General features: G+C 58.4%; 1 protein-coding gene across 3 annotated transcripts; it reads right to left on the bottom strand.

The window, feature by feature from the left end:
• Positions 1–1084: 1084 nt before the first annotated feature.
• On the bottom strand, positions 1085–13338 carry LRP3 (LDL receptor related protein 3). Of its 3 annotated transcripts, none has more exons than XM_079907620.1 (7): positions 12865–13338; positions 10915–10962; positions 5461–5635; positions 3902–4116; positions 2326–3442; positions 1949–2081; positions 1085–1710 (listed from the first exon to the last, which is right to left on the bottom strand). In XM_079907620.1, exons 1-7 carry the CDS (start codon positions 12935–12937, stop codon positions 1126–1128), a joined length of 2346 nt encoding a protein of 781 aa, XP_079763746.1. In that variant the 5' UTR covers positions 12938–13338; the 3' UTR covers positions 1085–1125. The 3 variants fall into 3 exon arrangements, with proteins under 3 accessions (XP_079763746.1, XP_079763747.1, XP_079763748.1); XM_079907621.1 differs by having other exon boundaries at positions 5461–5599; XM_079907622.1 differs by having other exon boundaries at positions 1304–1729.
• Positions 13339–21211: the final 7873 nt, after the last annotated feature.

Raw genomic sequence — 21211 nt, 5'->3', positions numbered from 1 at the left:
CCCTGGTGGGCACCTCTCGGTGGTGGGCACCCCTTGGTGGGGGGCACGCGTGGAGCTGGCTGGAGAAGGGGGCCCGGCAGGCCCAGGAGGAGGCCCTTGGCATTCGGGGGCTCTGCCGCTTCGCCAGGCACTCCCTCTCCGGGGCTGGCACCGTGGGGTCCGGAGCCGCCCCTGCCCCAAAGGGACATGGAGGATTGGGGAAGCCGCTGGGTGTGCCCCTCCCCCAGGCCCTGCAACACCTGCTGGAGGCTCGGTCACCCAGGAGAGCCCGGGATTCCCACTGGAACTGCCTTTCTTCCCATAAACCCCCACGGAGTGAGTGTCAGGACTTCAAAGCCCACGGCCTGGCCCTGGTTTACAGGTGGGAAAACTGAGGCTTTGAGACAGGACGGGATGGATTTTCCTGTTGGCAACTGGTGCCTCAGCCTCTGCTCCCTGAGAAAGCATCAAGTAACATCTTCCGGGGCCCTCAGGACCTGCAAGAGACCCCATGGGCTTTCTCTACCCTGTGCCCACTTTCCCAGCCCCGCAGTATTGCCTGGGAGATTAACCCCTCAGCCAGAGGGCAAAGGGCATCAACCTGGCGAGGCCCGCGCTGACCCCACAAGCATGAGGTTGGGGGCAGAAGCCTCCTAGCCCAGCTCCTCCGGGGTCTGCTGTGAGGATGTAGGAGGGTTCAGTGCCACCAGAGTGCGCACCATGGACTAGGTCTGATGTACCCATGTCCCTGTTCAGTCCAGGGACAGCTCTGGTGCCCCACAGGGTGAATAAATGGAGAAGCCACAGGAGACATTCCAGGGAGCCCTGCCCTGGCCCTCCCGCTTCTCTGGAAAAGGATTCCCAGAATAGAGTCAGGGGAGGTAGGCATGGGCCCCAAGGTATCTTGTGTACCCTGGGGCCCTGCAGAGGGTGGGCTCATCACTCCACCCTCACCCCACGTTCAACCCCCTGCAGTCCCCTGCCCACCACGCCCAGCAGGGGGGCCAGGGCGCTGATGCAGGAAGCTGGCTGCGCTTCTGGGTGGGCCTCTCCGTAAGAAAGAAGGACACGGAGGCAGGGTAGAAACGACTGTGTATTCCCTGGTTACAAAGCGGGGCTGTGGCGGTCATCAGCGTGTCCGGCGGGTCAGCAGACCAGCAGGGCCTCGTCGTCACTGGCCTCCAACGTTGGGGAGCAGGGTGGCGGGGGGCTCCTGCAGACACCCAGTGGCTCTGGTGGGTGGGGGCCTAGGGTGCTGCCGGCAGTGGGGGCCGGGGGGTGAGGGCCCTGGGCCGAGCAGGACGCCCGAGGCATGTCCACAGGGGCTGGGTTGTCCACCAGAGGGTCCCTGCCGGCCTTCCTGTCCTTGTGCGCTGGCCTGGCCTCTGGGTCCCGCAGGCCCGAGGTGGGCGGCACAGAAGGCCCCACCTCCGGTGCGTGGCTAGGGGCGCCGGGGGGCCCCTCCCCGGCTGCCCCTGGGCTGCCTGTGTCTGTTAGGGGTGCCGGGGGGTCTAGGCCAGCCGCCGGTGCCGGCTGGAGGAGCCCATCGCCCAGCACCGTCTGTGAGGTGCGCGCAGCCGTCAGCAGCGGGATCTGTCCGCGCGGTGCCCGCGGTCGGTGAAAGAGCCGGTTCCAGAGGCGGCCGAGGCGGCGGCGGGAGGGCCCGCGGCGGGAGGCGTGCCGGCGCATCTGTCGCCGCATGGCCGTGCGAAGGTTCTGTAGCACCGAGGCCTGGAGGGTGGGGCGGCGGCTGAGGGGGCAGAGGTCAGAACGACCCCCGAGGACCCAGAGACCAACTTGTCCACTCCCCGGCCATGGCCTTCTATGTCACCCTGTCCAGGCCTCATCTCCCGCCTCCCTCGACCCCTGGACCAGCCTGGCCGCACGCTTTCCGACCTGGTCCCTCGGCCTCCCTGTCTTGGGTGTTTTCCGAGGTCTGGCCGGTGGGGTCTCACACCCTCTGGCTCACCTGTGACGCACTGTAGACGGGAAAGTCCTCCACAGGTGGAATGAGGCCCTGTGCAATGAGCTGCCCATAGGACGGGGGTGCCTCTCGCCGCACAAACTCAGCCTCCAGGCGTGTCATCTGGGTCTCAAAGGCCCTGAAAGCAAGGGCAGAAGGGCAGCATGGCGGGGCTGTGGGGACCTCCCACTTCCCGCCTCCCACGGGGGCTCCGCAGCAGGACGCGGGACCCCGTCCTTCCATCCGGACATCCCGAGGTGCCCAGGCCCGAGAAGCCCCGTGTGGATGAGCCCCAGCTCACAAGCCCACAGCTGTACGAACAGTGAGCCCAGGGCCTCGCTCCAGAGACAGGAGGAAAGCGAGGCCCTGGCCCCGCCGCCCACCTGTACTCCTGCGTGCGCAGGGAGTAGAGCTTGAAGGCGCAGCCCAGGGCAATGACGAGTAGCAGCCCGCAGACCAGGCTGCCGATGAGCGCGGCGGTGATGACCTTGCGGGGCACGGCCGCCAGGCAGCCGTGCTCGTCGCTGCCGTCCTGGCAGTCCTCCTGGCCGTCACAGCGCCACGTCTCGAAGATGCACAGGTTGGTGCCACAGTGGAAGGTGCCCGGCTGGCAGGAGAAGCAGTTCTTCTCGTCAGCGCCACCGGGGCAGCTTTTCTGATTGTTGCAGCGGTCGGCCGGCGTGTAACAGAGGCCGCTGCCACCCTCACAGGGGTACTGGTCGGGGGGGCAGGCGGGGCAGCCCTGCTCGTCCCGGCCGCTGGCGCAGTGCCACCAGCCGTCGCAGCGCTGCGGCTCCGAGAAGCAGCCCTGCTCGCCCGCGTCGTCCACGTCGCCCTCGCGGCTGCTCCCGCACGGCTGCTCCCACGGAAGGCAATAGCCCTTCACCTGGTAGGTGGCGTTGAAGCCGTGGCCGGCGCTGCGGGCACGGGCGTGGTAGGCCACGGTGAGGCGGCCCTGGGCGGCCTCGAGGCTCACGGGCCGGTGGTTGCTGCGGTAGGAGAGCGTCTGCAGCAGGCGGTCCCCACGCTCGCCCAGGCCCTCGTATACCTGCACGTAGTCGTCATAGCCCAGCCGCAGTTCCAGCTGCAGCAGCACGCGCCGTGGGTCCTGTGTGTCCACCAGCCACGTGCAGTGAAGGTCCGAGGGCCCACGGGCCGCGCCGAACAGGTCTGGGGAGGCGAAGGAGCCGTAGAAGCTGCCCAGGCGCCGGCCGCAGGCCAGGTCGGGGCAGCCAGCCTCGTCGGAGCCATCGCCGCAGTCCTGAGTGCCGTCGCAGCGCCGCTCGGCGGGCAGGCAGCGTGTGGAGCGCGCCCCGCTGCAGGGGAAGGTGCCCCCGGGGCACAGGCTGCCCGGCGGCTCGGAGGCAGGCGCCGAGCAATTGCCCTCGTCGGAGCCGTCGCCGCACTCATCCACGGTGTTGCACTGCCACGGGCCCGGCAAGCACTTGCCGTTGTCACAGCGGAACTCGTCAGCCTGGCAGGATGCCTGGCCCAGCTTCCCTGTGGGGTGAAGTGCGTAGTAGACACAGTCAGGGGCAAGCAGAGCTGCCCTCCAGCCTGGGGCCAGCAGCCGGCGTGTGGTGCCCCATCCCAGCGGGGCCTCTGCAGGGTCCAGAGAGAGGCAGGATCCCAGGAGAAGGGCCCTGGACTCTCCATGGCCAACTGAGGGGCAGAGACCCTCCAAATGCCAGGGCAGGCCCAGGTCCTGACCTGAGCTGGGGGTAAGGGCTGAGCTCCCCACTCTGGCCAAGTCTATGAAGTGGGGTCAGTGACCTCGAGGGGCTCCAAGCCACCCTGAGGCAGCAACATGACCAGTCTCCGTCCCAACACTGGGCTCCAGCTGACAGGCCTGCTGGGGGAGACCCTGCAGGGAGTGGGTCGATGGAGGGTGCCGCCCTGGCCCCCAGGAGCCCACGTGCACACACTGAGGCGCCCCGCCCGCCCTACCACCGGCATCACCTCGGATGTATGAGAGACGGAAGCCCTGGGCCTGGCCGGAACTGGAGGCGTCCGAGTGGAAGAAGATCCAAACATGGTCCCGGGCAGAGATGAAGGCGGGTGGGATGGCGGAGCCGCAGAGCCGGAAGGCCTCCTGGCGGGGCGGAGCCGCTGGGCCCAGCATGAGCCAGTCCAGGGAGCACTGGTGGGACTCCTCCACGTCAAAGTTGCGGAAGCTGCGGGGGGCAAAGAGGGCCGCCGCCATGGGTGGGTGGCCAGGGGCCAGCAGGGAACGATCATGCCTGAGCTCACGGCAAGGACGGCCAGCCCCACTGTCCCTGCTCTCCTCCACTCCCGACTGCTCAGTGGGCCCTCCAGGGGTCTGAAGGTGGCTCCATGAAGAATCAGGACAGTGTGGACAGCCTGGGTCACGTCAGCCCCAGTGCAGCCTCTCCACCCTCGGTCAGCACACACACACACACGGCACCCCAACCCAAGGCCAGAGTGGAGGGGGAGGCAGGAGCCCCATCGTAGGCAATTCCCTCCACTTACACTCTCCCCTGAAGGACAAGGCCCAAGGGTTCAGATCCCCCCCACGCTGGCTCTGCTGGGACAGACCCTGCACAATCCCAGGCTTGTGCACCGAGGGGACCCGTGCGCACCGGGCTGGCCTAGGCTGGGGCTGGGGCACAGCTCAGCACCTGGGGAGAAACACTGGCCCTGGGCCCCCTGGCCCAGGCTCTGGGATAAACAGCGCCATGGAGTTCTCTAGAGGGGGCCAGGAAGGGTCGAGTCTTTGAAGAGACTCCCAGAGGCCACAGGGAAACGGGCACAGACCCTGACGGTGCCCATCACATCCCTGTGCCTTGGAGCGACTGGGGGCTTCCGGGCTTTGCATTTAGGAGAGTGACTCCCCGTGATCTCCCCAGTCCAGGGGTCCAGCCTCAGTTCCACCATCTGATCACCTCACCCCGTTTCCCTCTGCATGTCCCCGCAGCTCAAGCGCCTGGGCTCCTGCCTGGTCCCCGTTCCTGCCGAGACCACCCCAAGGCCCCTGGGGAAAACGTGCTCTGGGCTCAGTGCCAGCCTGGCCTCAAGCCACCCCTGCAGGACAGACAGGACACCTCTGCCACCTCACAGACAGCTGGGCCATGCCCACCAGTCCCAGGGCTCCCCTCCCTGACAGGCCTGAGGTGACGGACAGCCCCGCAAGCCCATGAGAGAGGCTCAGGGCAGGACGAGGCCCAGGTCTGGGCGGCCAGCAACAGAGGCCCACACTCACGTGCTCACATGCACACAACTCATACATGTAGACTCACACACGTACTTGCACACATCCACATCTGCTCACTTGTGCCCACACCTACCCACACACGTGCTCACACATGCACACACACCTGTCCCTTATGCCTGCTCAGATGGGGCTCAGGCACATAAACAAGCACACGTGAGCGCTCACACGTGTGCACACACATCTGGTCACTGGCTTGCCACATGCCCTCACATGCACACCACCACACTCACATTCAGTGTGTGTAGGCCCACATCGGTTCCCTCTGACACCCCCGGGGCCCCCATACCTGATGGTGATCATGTCCCCACGGTCACCCTGGATGTACCAGCTGCAGTTGGTGCCCGGTGGGTAGTTGAGGGGCCAGGCTGGGCTGTAGATGACACCGCGTCGTTCCGTGTGCTGCTCCAGTTTCCCGCTGCAGGCGGCTGTCAGGAGAGGAGGCTGAGAGGTGCTAGCCTCACCTTTGGGTGGGAGGGGGTAGTGAGGGAGGGGGACACTTGAGCCCCCCATGGCTTGACCACAGGCCTTCCCCGGGGTGGGCTCAAGTCCAGCCAAGGTGATCACGGCCAAGAGGAAGGCCACAACTTGAGACTTCACGGAAGTGGTGTGTATGGCGTGGGCCAAGGAGGGCCCACCTTGTGCCCCAGAGCCTAGGTCTTATCCCTTATCCCCAGCAGGGCTGGGAGCGAGCCCACCAACTCCCCTTGGTGCCTCTGGAGAATCTTGCAGCCCTAGGCAGAGGCAGACCCACTATGGTTCCCTGCCTGTTCCCCTCCTCCCGCCCCGGGGCTGACTAAATACAGGCCTCAGCCCGGGAGGGAAGGGGCTGTGCTCACCCAACACATATTCACTGAAGACCTAATATATGGCAAGCACAAGCGGTAGGCATGCTCGTAAGACAGGCGAAAGCCTGGCTCTGTGGAGCTCACAGGCTGGGGAAGGAGCAGACTCTGCAGATACCCTGGGTAGAGTGAAGATTATAAAACAGGCCTGAAAGGAGGACCCGATGTCCCAAGGTGGCTGGAAGTGCAGGCTGGGTCTGATGGTACCTTGTGTGGCATCTGGGTTCTATCCTGAGCATAAGTGGGAAGCCACCAGGGGTGGATGTTGTAACCAGATGAGGAAACCGAGGCTCAGAGAGGGTAAGTGAGCTGCCCATGGCCACACAGCAGGTAAGTCAGGACCCACGCTGGTCCTCTAACGGGCTTGGCCTCTCACTGCCAGCCTTGAGCCGACGCACTGATGAAGTGTCTACCGTACAGTGTCAGGGACGAGCTCAGGGCATCATGCCAGCCAGCACGGGTGACGAGTGCCTCTGTGCCCAGCCTCACCGGCCTCACTTTACCCACATCATTACACATGCCCTCTGCTTCCCAGCTGAGCCCACCCAGCCTAAAGGTGGCAAACCCTGCCCCGGTGTGCCCTGGCCTTCCCAGGACCAGGAAGGCCCTGCACTTGGCTGCCCCCAGCCCTCACAGCCCCTCGGTCATACTTCTTCATCTGATCTTCCCGACAGCCGGCAGCACAGGTGGGGCCCGTTATACAGATGGAGAAACTGAGGCTGGGGGAGACAAATGATGACGCTTTTCCCGAGCCCAGCAATACCACCTCCTCTCTCCCACTGCCTGGCCCCTTCCACCGTTGCCCTGGAAGTAGGGTCTCTCTGCTAGCTCTCAACAAGACTCTGAAACCCCAAAGGGCTCAGGTACAGGAGGGAGAGTGAAAGCCCTCCAGACGCCTCCCACAGTCTTAGGAGGGTACGCGCTGAGGTCCGGGTGATCCAACACTGTGACTAGCAGGGAGTTAGCCCCCGGCCATGGCTCACAGGAGCATCAGGGGACTAGAAGAGAAACACCCGCCCTGACCCAAAGCGAGGCTGACCACGCTCAGGTCACCATCAGAGCGACGGTCGTGGGTCGGCGAGGTACCAGCCAGGGTTCTCCGCTGGGCACTCAGCGTGGCCTGGGAGGCCAGCCTCCCTGAGCCGCAGATTTCTCACAGCCCAGGAGGGTAAGGACTAAACAAACGGAGGGGCGGCCGGGGGCCTGAGCAACATGTTCCCTCTGACGGGTGAGGCCGCCGGCTTTATGGGCCTCACAGAGACGCTGGGTGCTGACCTGGGGACACCCTGGGAGGCGTGAGGTTATGAAACCCAGAAGAGGCTTCTCCTCCTACAGGGTGCTGGGCGGGAGGCTCCCAGGCAGGGCTGGGAGCACATCTTCCCCCCACACGGAGTCTCTAAAGCAGAGGTTACACCTGGAGTTGGAGGCTTCACCAGCCAGTGTGGGAGTCACCCCCTGTCCCCTCCGCCCCCAGGACAAGGCCTGAGGCAAAGCAATACCTACCCTGGCCCAGACGCTTCCCCTGTGGGATGCAGCACTCACGGAGGCCGGGTTTCCCACACTGGCCAGGGAAAGCCAGGCCCGCAAGGACCTGTGTCTGGCCCTTCTTTCATGAGTAGGGAGGCCTGTGTCTCCAACCACCAGCCTAGTCAGGAGCAGATGACTGGACAGCTGCCAGCCCAGCTCTGCCCCTCAGCAAAGCCCCTGACAACACATTCCCCAAACAGCCTCACCCCTGAGTGCGCCCTGGCTGCCCCAGAAATTCCCACGTCGGGGGCAGCAGTGTCACTCAGTCACTGTTTATTCTTCTCCAAAGGGGGCCACAGAGACCATGATTTCTGCAGCCGTCGGCCTGGCCCATGCAAAGTGACCATGGTGCAGGAGGGAGGCCAGAGTCCGTGCAGGGCCCCAGACTGGACGCTGCCTGGCCATGGGCCTGGAGGGCATCATCCGCTCAGACCATCGGCCCCAGGCTTTCTAGTTTCTAGTTTCTAGAATGTGGGGCAGGCCTCACCCGCATTCTACCACCACCCCAGGACCCAAGCACAGGCAGGGTAGAGCCTCGTGAATCCATTCCGGGGGTCCACACTGCCAGATGCACCGTTGCCCCCTAGGCCCCAGCTTGTCCATCAGTGAAATGGAGTCAGTGGGCGCTGCTTGTCTCAGGGTGGCTGGGAGATCTGAGGAAGCGGCAGTCTCTAGGCAGACATGCACGTGCTGGGTTGAGGAGGGGGGATGCCCAGGGGAGGTGAGGGTAGTGATGGGGTGTGTGATGATGGGCGGGCAGCAAGGGGAGCTGGGAGATACCGATGCAGGGTGGAGGGTCTTGGGGGTGTTAGGGGCAGTCAGAGAGGTCTGTCTGAGTTTAACTGGAGGTGACCTATGTTCACTCGGGCAGAAGATTACTCGGCCCTCGGGTCAAGGTGGCCTGCTCAAGGGGGCAAGGGATGACTGAGCACTTTTAGACCAGTGTCCTTCTTTCCTGGTCCACAGGGACGTCAAATACTCCTGAGAGGGTACAAGCAAGGCCTGAGGACGCGCAGCGCACAGATCTGGCTTCCAGAGGCCGTCGTTACTCCGGACACCCTGCTGGTGTAACCAATGACAGGGAGCTGGGAGCCCCACCAAAGCACGTGGGCACAGCTGCCAGGTGAGGGGAGGACAGCCTGAAGACCCTGCCCAGGCTCACCACCCCACCGGGTCACAGTGGCCACAAGGCGGAGCCCAGAGGCTGGGGTGCGGGAGGTGGGTGGCCTGACCCAGTTAGTGCCTGACAACCTGGGGCAGGACGGGGTCTGAGAGGCAAAAACCCGTGAGGTTCCCGGGCAGCCCAGCTGGGCCCTGCGGGGGGTCTGAGCCCAGCGAGGGCTGGGAAGGGGCAGGCCAGACAGTGATGATCTGGCCTCCTCACAGGAGGACTCGCAGGGGAACCCTGAAAACTGCAGCGGCATGAAGCTTTGGGTGGAGGGAGGCACCCCTGGCAGCACAAACTGGTCTCCACTTCCCTCAGCAAAGCTAGAGGGTCAGCGATGGGCTCCAGGACAGTCCCAGCCCCAGATCACTACCTGGGGCCGCACAGGACACCGGGGGGCGCCATGCACAGGCAACCTGGACCCTGCTGGCGGCCACACATGAGGGTGGACCCGGATGGCTGTCTTTCCCGGCTCTAGGAGTAGACCTTGTCCCTGGAGCATTTCTTTTCTAAACGTCTAGCCACATGCCCACCCGCTACACCAGCAGGAGGGCCGGCCTGGGTTCACATTTGTAAGACCTGACGCCCTCACGTGCCCTTTCCCCATGCCCACTCTCTGCCATAGCCACAGACACCTGACCCAGGCGAGGCCAGTCAGTCTTCTCCTGGAAGTTGGGGTGGAGAGACTGGGTGGTCAGCTGTGGGGGCCAGGACGCCAGGCAGGGCCGAGGCTGGCTCAGTGCTGAGCGAGGCAGGGCCCTGGGCCAGCAGAGTCAGCAGAGGAGACCAGGCTGCCGGAAGCAGGAGCTGGTGGGCAGGGAGAAGGGGGCCGAGGGTGCGTCTCAGAGATGGGCCCGTGAGAGCGGCTTCTGTGGACCCTGAGCCTCCCCCTCCCAGGGACCGCAGCCAGCAGAGAGCCCTCTCCCTGAGCCGGCCTCCGTGGGTTTCTGCTGCAAGCCGGGCCCTGAGCAGAACTAGAAATCCCGGGTACCTCCCGCCCCACGATGCAGCTCAGCACACAGCGAACAAGTCCGCGGCGCCCCAGACTCCAGCTCCCAAGGCCCTTCAGATGTCTCACAGGGGCACCGAGGGCCACAGGGGCCTGGGCCTATGCATTCACCAACCCCTGGCAGCCCCCTCAGCAAAGGACAAATGCTCCTGATGGCCTCAGCCTCCCTGCCGCTCCTGGCAGCCTTTGCTGTGCTCAGCACAAGGCCCAAGCACAAAGACGGCCAGTGGATGGACGGACCCACGCGGACAGGCAGGAGGCAGCCGCGGACTTCTAACTGTGTTTTCTTAGACTCCATATGTCTATCTGGCATCCACTAACCACAGGGCCAAACTCTCAGCCAAAGTGTTTACCTCTCTCCTGCAAACCAGTTTGCCTGAAACTGGTCTTCCCTGGGCAGACTGGCTGATCCGAGGCTGAGTCTCCTCACTGCCTTCTTACCTAACTCACACACCAAGCCAGTATTTCATCCCAGGGTCAGGTACCAGGCACCGAGAGACCACCCCCATAGCCCAGAGCCCTCGGGAATTATTCAAATTAGCCAGTCCTAAGCTGCTTCCCCTGCCCTGCCCTGCCTTTCCCACTGAAACGCCAATCAAGCCTCTGGCCTGGGCCTTCCCCTCACTCCTATGTCTGCCTTGACCAAACCTGGTATTTCCCCTGTGACCCTATGTGGCATGGCATGTGCCCTCCTCACAAGACACATAAGCACTAAATCCCTCCATCAACGGCTTTGGTCTCTCGGTGCTGTCACTCAGCCATATCTTTATCAGCTAAATCCCAGGTATAATTTTAAAGCAGGCAGGCATCTCATGGCGCCCCATGGCCCTCTGGGAACCCTACAGGAAGCACAATCTGTCAATTGTGTGGGCTGTGACAGTTTCCTAGCGGTATTAGGCCACCATGTGCCAATGCTGTGCTGAGCACCTTACCTCATTTGCCCATTTAACCCTAATAAGCAGGCTTTGGGGTAGGGCCTGTTATTGCACCCATTTTACAGAACAGGAAACTGAGACTCAGAGAGGTGTAAGTTTGCCCAATGCCAAACAGCTCCTTTGTGATGCAGAAAAGATTCCCAGGGATTGAGGTAGAAAAAGGCCAGGTGACCTCAGGGGTGGAGCCAGGATCCTGAAGGCTGGTACTCAGAGGTCTCTAAGCCGGGAGGGCAGGGAGGAAGGGGAGAAGCATCTTACTCACCTAAGGCAGGAACGGCGCTGCTGAGCCGCCCGGTGAGAACAATGTTCACTGCGGGAGACACAGAGAGAGTTCAGTGGATTGGGGGAGGGGGGTGGCTCTTGGGTCTCAAGCACCTGGGGCACAGGTCAACACAGCCCAAACTCCAGGCTGGTTCTCTTCATCTCGCAGGGTAAGGCCCAGAGTGCTGCCACAGAGACTTGTGCTCCCACCCCAGTCCTGCTGGGATGGGCAGAAGCGAGAACCTCGGGGATCTCAGCACCCACCTGAACACCCACAGCAGAAGAGAGCAGGGTGCAAGCCTGACTGCACCAGACAGCTCCTGCCACTCGCCACACTTGGGAATTCTAAGTTACTTGGGAGGGGGTGTGTTTCTGTTTCCTCTCAGGCTTGGGAACCATGGGCCTGGACCATCCTTCAGAGAGAGGCCCTTGCTCAACCTGGGCTTGTCAAGGGCTCTCCTACCACCCTGTAGGGCTTCCTCCCTCTGAGCGGCCTCTCCAGCCAGGGAGGGAGGGAAACAGTTCTGATTACACCCATTTTACAGGCACTCACAGCTAACAGGGTTCAAGGTCCTCCTCACTGTGCCATGCTGACCTTGAGAAGAGAGGCAAAGAATTTGCCTGCCACCTACCCCTTCAAGTACCCACCACCATGGGATTTGCCCTTTGCTTTCATCTACTGCTTTCCCGCAGGGGTGATGGGAACGGAAGATATGGGCAAACTCAACTTCCAGGGGTTCAGGGTGCCTCCTTCCCCAACATCAAGGATGCCAAGGGGAGCAGAGAGCATCTCTGCAGGGGTCAGCCCCCATCTGGTGAGGAAGCAGGGCCAGCTGCCGCCTAGCAGGACACCCAGGCTCTGCTGGGCTATGCCCCATCTGGGCAGGGAGGGCCTTGGGAAGGCCGGAGGGTCTGCCCCTTGCCTTGCTCCCCGGGGAAGCCCAGCACCCAGCAGCACGTGACCACTGACAGATTGGAGAGTGGGCACTCTGGGGGCCGTGGCCTTTACTGAGACCCGCTCACACAGCTAAGGCAGGGGCCTTCCCCCAGCTCCTGGGTTCTTGGGGGTAGAGGAGGGTGCAACCTAAAATGAACAGGCTTCTTTTTTTACTGTCATTTCACTGGCTTCAGCCAACCTATTGGGGTTACAGAGCCTTCACTAATGACACCATAGGGTGTCCCCTAATGACCCGGGACTTAGATAATGGCCTCCCTCCTTCATCATGGTAAATAAAGGAGCCATGTGGCTTGAGGATTTAACTCCTTCCTTCCCCTCTCCCCCACACAAGGCCCTGGAAAGGTGGACAGAAAAACTCTGGTAGGGCTGGAGGGGTGGCAGGCCTGGATGGGTCCCTCGACCCTCCCCAGACACACCACCTGGGCTGATGAGGCCTGCCCCGCTGGGTCTGTGAAGCCACAAAGGGAAAACAGGAGTCATTCTAGCAGCTGCCTCCTGCCCGGCATCCTGATCCCGGCTCCGGCTAGCTCCCGCCCCCAACCCACTCTGGGCAGGAAATAGTTCCTCGTTGAGGGGGCCACCGGCCCCGGCCCGGCTGGCTTCGCCTTTGTCCGCAGCTCCGGAGGCCCCCGACCCCCCGTCGCCACCAGGCTAAGCACGGGCAGCCCAGGCAGAAAGCCACTGCCTGCCAACCCCAGGCGCCTGCACAGCGGGCCGCCCTGCGCACCGCTCACCCGGGCTCCCGGACGCTCTTCCGAGCCGGGCGGGAGCCGGGGCTCCGCGGCCGGAGGCGCCCTCCCAGGCCTACGACCCCAGCAGGCCGGGGTCCTGGGAGCCGCAGTCTCCGCGGCCTCCGGCGGGAGCTCTCGCAGTGCCCGCTCCGGGAACTCCAGCCGCGACCGGGGAAGAGGGGCGCCGCGGGTGCGACCAGGGAGAGGTGTGGAGCTACAGAGGCAGGGGACAAACCCCGGCGTGCCCGCGCGGCCCACTCACCCAGGCAGACGACGGCGAGCTGCGCCCGGGCGCCCGGCGCCGCATCCGGCCCCGCGGCTGCCCGCTTCTCCATGCCGGGGCCGGGCGGCCGCCCGTGGACGCCGCCTCCTGCCCCGCGCCTGCGGCTCCGGCTCGGGCTCGGGCTCGGGCTCCCGCGGCGGCTGCGGCCCGGGTGCGGGCGGCGGCTCCGGCGGCGACTTTGTGAGGTGGCGGTGCAGGCCCGCAGCGCGTGCGGGGCCACATCGGCCGCGGCGTCACGGGCCCCGCGGGGGCTCAGCGGCGGCCGCCAGGGAGGACCCCTGCCCGCCGCTGCCCCTGCGCCCCGGGAGCCGCGCCGCGGCCGGCCTGTGCCCGGGGGCCCCCGGCGTGCCCATGCCCCGCGCCGCGCAGCCCGCCCGGCCCTGGCGCCCCCCGGCCGCCCCGCGCTGCTCCCAGCCCGCCCGGCCGGTGCCGCCGGTGGAGCGTCAGCGGGTCTGTGGGTCCTGCCGCCCGGCCCCTCGCCCGCCTGAGCCCGGAGGCCGCGCCGCGCCAGCCACGTGACGCGCCCGCCGAGCCGCAGTGGCGCTGGCAGGACGGTTGCTGGCTGCTGGGGCGGGCCGGGGGTTGCGCGCCCCGCCTCGGGTGCTGGACAGCTCCGCGCAGGCGGCCCCCGGCCAGTGCGTGCCCTCCGGCCCCCGAGCCTGGCTCTCCAAGCCGCCCTCCTCGCCGCCCAAGATTCGATCCCTCCCGGAGCCGGCTGTGATGGGAGGGGAGGGAAGGGATAATGGGTAGAGGGTGGCAGAGAAAGGGGCTAGCGGGGCTGATTAGGGGCTGAGGGAAGGACGGCGCGTGGTGGCGCAGGACTAAGGCCTGTCTTCCGCGTGAGGTTCTTGCCACTCCGACCTGCCCCCCTCATTTGCTACAACCCAAGTAGCCCTGCCACATGCCTGAGATGAATCGCTCTGCGCAGAGCGAGGCCTGTGAGGGACATTGGTGACCACTCTAAGAGGCCCTGAGCCCACCCAGTCATCCCGACAAGGGCTGGGAAATGGAGAGGAGGCCTGTTTTCCAGGCTTGGGGCCCCGTCTGGGAGAGTTCTGGGCCCAGTAGAAGCAGAAACCGGGGAAACGGTTTGAGGAGGCCATATAGGATTAAGCAGGACCAACCCTCCTTCCGAGACTGATGTGAAACCAGAGGTCCCCAAAGGTTCCCTCCCTGGCGTGGGAGGCTTGCCATAGCCTGGCCCACCTGCCCTGATGGAGGCTCAGGACCCCTCTCCCCCTTGATTTCCTCTGTTTAGGAAAGAAGGTAGAGAGACACTGATGTTATATTAGTGAACACTGTAGACAGAGTAACTCAACTAACTCATTTTCACTGTGCAGGCCAACTGGATTTTAATTTTTTTTTAATTTGGGGGAAAAAAAACTGCTTTTAGGTTTTTTCTCTTTCCTTGTTCTCTCTCTTCCAATTCTTCTGGTGATTTTTCCAAAGCAGACTTCTTCTTGGGAGATGTATTAAAGGGTTTAAAAATCAAATAATGGGATAAATGACTCATTTATGGTAAAGGGCATTAGCCTGCTGTAATTTGGTTTCAGAATTTCCTCAGGCTGCTGACTGCCTTGCAATGGGCGTTTATGCTCAGCAAAAATGTTCAGCAGACGTTGGGACACTGACGGTGAAGGTCTGCAGTTTTGTTTCCATTTGAAGATGCTTCCTACTTCAGTGTATGTTTTGCAAGCTCTATAAGGAATCCAGGGTTGAGGCCAATGCCCTGGGAGTCCTAGTGGAGCCTGCAGCAAAAAGAAAAATGTGATCCCCTATATACACTTACCAAATTATCAGATATCAAATATCTTGAACCACATGGGAAAACATGGCTATACATAAAACTCCAAGTTGCCCAATCTGCTCACACCCTGCTGTCAACCCTTATAATCCCACACAGCAGGGGTATGGCAGCTCAGGAGCCTCAGGCCGGTTGGAAACAACTCTTCCCACTGCACAGTAGAGCAGGATCATAAAACAACAACAACCGAACTTTATTTAAACTTTTGCAAATTTGTTCAGCATGAATTTTTTTTGCATTTAGATGTTTTAAAATATGATTTATCTTGATTACTGGGGTGTTTTTTTGGCACAAACTTAGTCCCCCTGCCCATATTGAGACCTTAGCTATCTGATACCCCTTTCCGGTTTTGTCTCACAGTGGTCTAGCGCCCTCTAGAGGCTGCTGCCCCAGGCAGGGGCCTCTCTAGAGGTCCCCAGTGTAACCCTGGCTCAGGCCTCTCCCCCAACACTTCTCACTACTTCTGGAGCAGTTCCTGGAAGCCTAATCTCTGCGGTAGGACCCGACACCCTGGCTGCAGTCACTGGGTCCCCCTCAACTTCTTAACAAACATTCTACCTTGGCTTGCTTGTATCCAGGAGGTTTGTGTCCCTCACAACCCAAAATCTTCCAGCTACTGGAGAATTTAGTACTGGAGAGAGGGTGATGCAAGTAACAGACCCTGAGAACATGCAGACTGGTGGGGGCAGACAAGGGAGCAGTGGGGCAGAGGGATCCAGGCGGGGAATCAAGGTCCTCCTGGCAGGAAGCTGGCCTTCCCAGTTAGGAGGAAGCAAAGCTGCTGTCCCTCACACGTGTCTCATGAGATTCAGACTGTGGGCCACTGAGGCCCTCAGCAATCTTCTCCAGGAGTGAGGAGAAGAGGGCAAGCAGAGAGGAGAAGGAAGGGGCATGGAGGTGTCCCACATAAATCCCCGTCTGGAAGAACCCACTCACCAAAATGCAGGCACAAACTCAAGCCGGCTCTTACCCAGCTGGTTGCTGGACACTATGTAGAGGATGCCAAGTTGGATGGTAATTATCTTTCTTTTTTTTTTTTTCTATTTTGGCCATGCTGCACGGTTTGCAGGATGTCAGTTCCCTGACCAGGGATTGAACCTGGGCCACAGCAATGAAAGCGCCGAATCCTAACCACTAGACCACCATGGAATTCCTGGTAATTGTCTTTCTTGATCTCAAATAGTTAATTTCTTTGAGGATCAAAGGCCAAATATGGCTTTGGCAAGCCAAGCTGGAACAAGGGCTTATGACCACCTGTCCAGGTTTACTGCAAGTGACTTCCAGGCGGGCAAAGTCTTCATTGTCCAGACACCTCCCACTCTGCCATCTGCACCTTCCCTATTGTGCCCAGTTCAGTTCTGGCTGCATCATTTACTGAGTCAATAATTTCTACTCTAATCCCCCGAGGCCAGTCCATCACTAAGTCCTGATAGCTCGTCCCCACAATGTATCTCGAATCTACCCACTTCTCTCTACCACCAGGCCACCTCCCTGGTCCCAGTCACCATCTCCTCTCTCTTGGGCCTCCTACGTGGTCCCCTGCCTCCCAATCAACAGCTCACTTTTTCTTTTTTTTTTTGTGGTACGCGGGCCTCTCACTGTCGTGGCCTCTCCCGCTGCGGAGCACAGCCTCCGGATGCGCAGGCTCAGCGGCCATGGCTCACAGGCCCAGCCGCTCCGCGGCATGTGGGATATTCCCAGACCGGGGCACGAACCCATGTCCCCTGCATCAGCAGGCGGACTCTCAACCACTGCTCCACCAGGGAAGCCCAGCTCACATTTTAACATGCAAAGTGGACCATGCTCCTTGCAGAAAATGCTCCAGGACGGACTTCAAAGTTTTTAACCTGAGCTTTGTGATCCTGTGGGACTAGCCCTGCCTACCACCTCTCCAAGCCTCCTCTCCACCCAACTCATTCTGGCCTCAGAACGTTTCCACCCTTCCCAGAGCTAATTTCTACTCTTCTTTCTTGACCAGGAGAACAGTCAAGAAGCAGAGCCAGAGAGCATTTGGAGAGATGTTCTAAGCCTTGTGAGCAGCCCCTCCAGTGTGTGGACGTTCTGACTGACCCCACGTGTCCAGGGCCCCCTTGGAGAGAAGCACTCCAAGCACCTGAGGCCAGCCACTCACTCGAGCCAGTGGTGGAGGGATTGTTCTGTATTCATTTAAGATAAGTCTCTCCCTTCCCTGGTGGCGCAGTGGTTAAGAATCCTCCTGCCAATGCAGGGGACATGGGTTCATTCCCTGGTCCGGGAGGATCCCACACGCTGCAGAACAAGTAAGCCCGTGCACCACAACTACTGAGCCCGCGCTCTAGAGTCCATGCGCCACAACTACTGAGCCTGCGCTCTGGAGCCCGCAAGCCACAACTACTGAGTGCGCGTGCCACAACTACTGAAGCCCGTGTGCCTAGAGCCCATGCTCCGCAACAAGAGAAGCCACCAAAATGAGAAGCCGGCGCACCACAACGAAGAGTAGCGCCCACTTGCCGCAACTAGAGAAAGCCTGCACGCAGCAACGAAGACCCAGTGCAACCAACAATAAATAAACACATTTCTTAAAGGTTTAAAAGATAAGTCTCTCCTTGGGCAGAAACCATCCTCGGACACTTTATAAGATCCCTCTGGGACCCAGCAGAGGAGCCTCACAGGACAGGGGCTATTTTGCTCTATGGCTATTTTGCTCTCATATACATTAAAATCTGTGTTTCTCAAATGATGTTTTAAAATGTGAGCCATTTAAGTAGAAACTAACATGAAAGCCTGCAACTGGGATTTCTGAACGGCAGTTAATGTTGTACAACTTTGAAATAAGATGATGGAAGGACAGGAGAGGAAGCAAGAAAAGAATAGCTTTAGAGAAAGGGAGTTAAGGTTTATTTGCATTAAAAATACTAGAAATATCAAAATCACAATGAGATACCACTTTACGTCTGTTAAGAGAGCTATTACAAAAAGAAAGAAAGAAAATAACAAGTGTTGGCGAGAATGTGGAGAAGTTAGAACCCTAGTGCGTTGCTGATGGGAATGTAAAATGGTGCAGCTGCTGTGGGAAACAGCTTGGCAGTTCCTCAAAAGGTTAAATATAGAGCTACCATATGATCTAGCTAGTCCACTTCTGGGTATATACCCAAAAGAATTGAAAGCAGGAACTCCAGGAGGTGTTTGTACACTCGTGTTCATGGCAGCATTATTCACAGTAACCAATAGGTAGAAACAACATAAGTGCCCATTAATAAATGAATGGATAAACAAAATGTGATAGAGATAGATAGATACAGATATAGATATAATGGAATATTATTCAGCCTTAAACAGGAAGGATGTTCTGATACAGGCTTCAACATGGATGAACCTTGAGAACATTATGCTAAGTGAAACAAGCCAGTCACAAAAGGACAAATACTGTGTGATTCCCTTGTATAAGGGACCTAGAGTCGTGAAATTTATAGAGACAGAAAATAGGAAGGTGGTTGCTGGGGGCTGGAGTGGGGAATGAATGGGGAGTCATTGATTAACAGGTACGGAGTTTCAGTTGGGAAAATGAAAGAGCTCTGGAGAAGGATGGTGGTGACGGTTACACACAATGTGAATGTACTTAATGTCACTGAACTACACACTTAAAAATGGTTAAAATGGTAAATTGTGTGTAATGTGTATTTTACCACAATTAAAAAATACTAAAAATAAACGGGCAAAGTTCGGGGTTGTGACACCATTTCCACTGGGCTCTGTGGGGTGAGTGGGCCAGCCTGAGTTGCTGTTTTGGATTTAGTGTGGCTCAATACTGGAACCTCCCAGAACCTTGGTCTGCCAGGGGTGATGGGGGAAGAGCAGGCCTCAGAGCTGAGCACCTCCTCCACCCTGTGCGATGCCCAGGCATCCCAGCCACAGCCCAGTGACGGGCCACATCTGCAGGCACATCTGGTGATGGGCTCAGCACGGCGAAGTGCATCTAGCCATAGACACTCTCCAAGCCATTGCTGGTTCTTCCAACTTTAAGAGAATAATAGAATAATAGCAGTAAAATCATTTCACCTTCAGTACTGAGCAGTAATTTTCAAATTATAGGCCTGGAACAGTGATAGTAAGTATGAAATATGTCATCAAAGCACCATTCCAAAAAGAAAAAAAAAGATTCTACTGCAATAGAAAGGTTAGTGCCACGTCACCCCCTTACTTTACATAACCCTCTCCACTGTAATTTTGAACAAGGAGTGTGGTTCCAATTTTCAATCAGAAAGCTCCCCTCAGCCTTGCTGAACCACTCAGAAGTGCCCTGAAACAATAATCATCTGTATATTGATTTGGGGGAGAATCAATCCAATTCAGTCCACCTCACTAAATTGTTAATGGAGCAAAGTACATCAGAACCCTGAGGTGGGTTAACAGATACTGTTTGTTCTTTAACTGTGCTGCTGCCAGAGGAATAAAGGTGACAGGTTGAGAGCCTGAGTCCAGAGGCACGTGTGCAGATCTGGGAAACCCAAGGCAGGAAGGGTAGACTAGAAAAGCCATGGAGACAAGCCCTCACATCCCAAAGTGTCTCCTTCGTGGTCAAGGTCAAGAGAGTGGAGGCCAAGCTCACTTCCAGCACACGGGGGAGATGAAATCAGCCCACTGAGGGACTCCGGGTGGCTCCTAGGGAAGCCACACGTCCCTGTTAGAGCTCCTAGGACTCCTGGCGGACACATGGGGAGCCTAGTGCAGTCCTGCTCACTCGCCGGGGCTCAGAGGACCCCTCCTCTACCATGCTGGACAGTGAGCCTTTATTATGGACTTAATGGTTGTATTTAAGTCAACTCATTTTACTTAAGTATTACTGCTTCATTTTCCTTAAGTATTTACTTGAGCTATCTCTATATAACTACAAGCATGACCCAAACAAAACATTACACATTTTGTTGCCTGCACCCCTGTCTTCTCTGTCTCTGTTTCTCTGTCTCTGTCTTTCTGTCTATTCATCTCCACCAAGGAGAGTTAGGGAGAAGGCTAGCACATTCATGACACACTAGCTTCAAAGCAAAGATTTTCTCCTCAATCAGATGAGAAACACTGGAGAAGCACTGAAGGGAGGGCAGCATCCTGGCTTTGTGGTTCAATAGTATTTACGGCAGGATGTGACAGTCGTGATCCAGATCATCCCAGTCCCCTAGAAGTCATCCCACACGTCCCGTACCCCACGTCACGCAAGCAGGAAGACGGGCACAATTAAGCACAGAGGCTTTGGAGTCAACCTGCGGAGGATTCAACCTGCCTCCCCACGCGCTCCCCACGGGAGCAGGTTTAACTTCTGTGAACCTTGGTTTCCTCGTCTATAAATAGGACCACAACAGTACCTACTTCACTAGATCACGGTAATAACTCAAAGCACTAATACCCGCAAGGCACTTATAACAGTGCCTGGCACAGAGTAAGCGTTCAGTAAATACTAGCCATTATCCAACTGCACCCCCTTCAGAAAAACTCCTATTCAGTCTTCAGAACCCAGGCCAGCTATACTCTGTCTGCCCTCCCAGAGGAAGATAAAACTCCCTCCCACCTCACTGCTTCTTCTGTACTTCAAACAGCGTTCTGGGGCTGAACACATCATCCTCTTGTCTTATTTACAGTCTTATTTCCATGGCTGTCTGTGTCTTTAAGCTGTCAGCTCCTCCCTAGAGATGTTAAGCTACCTTTTACATCCTCATCATCCAGGGCGGCTCTGCTCACACCTACCTAGTAGGTAATTAGCGGGTGTTTACTGACTTGAGTTGAAGCAGGTGGTATCATGGCTCAGGCTGCCTACAGAAATACTGTTCTTTTATCGTGTCTCCAATCTCTCATTCCATAAGTCCCAGCCTGTAGAAAAGGAGTCTATCCAGCATCCCTTGGAATCAGTCATCACCTCCAGAGAATCTTGCCCCAACCCATTATCCATCCCTAACCCAGCCTGAGTTTGGTACACATACCTTCTCTTCAATTTTATACTTTTACCACATAGTATATACCCATGACCAATGTATCATATTGTTTTACTTAAGTGGTTACATATTGCTGTATCCTCTGACAACTTGCTTTTCATCCAGTGTTACGTTTACAAGCTTTATCCACATTGATATGCTTAGACCTAGTTTATTCAACTGGGAGCCAAGGGCTGTCTGATCTTGAAGCCCTAGAAATTGGCATCCAGCAGGAGCCATTCCTAGATATTCCTATAGTGTGTGCTACAACTTGCCATGGGCTTCTGGATTGAAAGGTTTTGGTGTGAACAGAAATTTTCAATTCACTTGGGCAAATACCTAGGAGTGGGATTGCTGATTGTATTGTAAATATATTTAACGTATGATTAATGTATGGTTAATGTATGCATAAGAAACCACCAAAGCTCACTCAAGAAGAAATAAATAGTACTATTTATTAATCTATTTTTTAAATTGGATTTGTAATGGAGACCTTCCAACAAAGAAAGCTTCATGCCCACATGGTTTCATTGGTGAATTCTATCAGACAATTAAGAAAAAAATCATATCAATTCTACAC

Source organism: Stenella coeruleoalba (genome assembly GCF_951394435.1).
Source record: "Stenella coeruleoalba genome assembly, chromosome: 20".
Classification (NCBI taxonomy): Eukaryota; Metazoa; Chordata; class Mammalia; order Artiodactyla; family Delphinidae; genus Stenella; species Stenella coeruleoalba.
The sequence above is the reverse complement of the archived record's forward strand: the minus strand, read 5'-3'. Positions and strand labels throughout refer to the sequence as shown.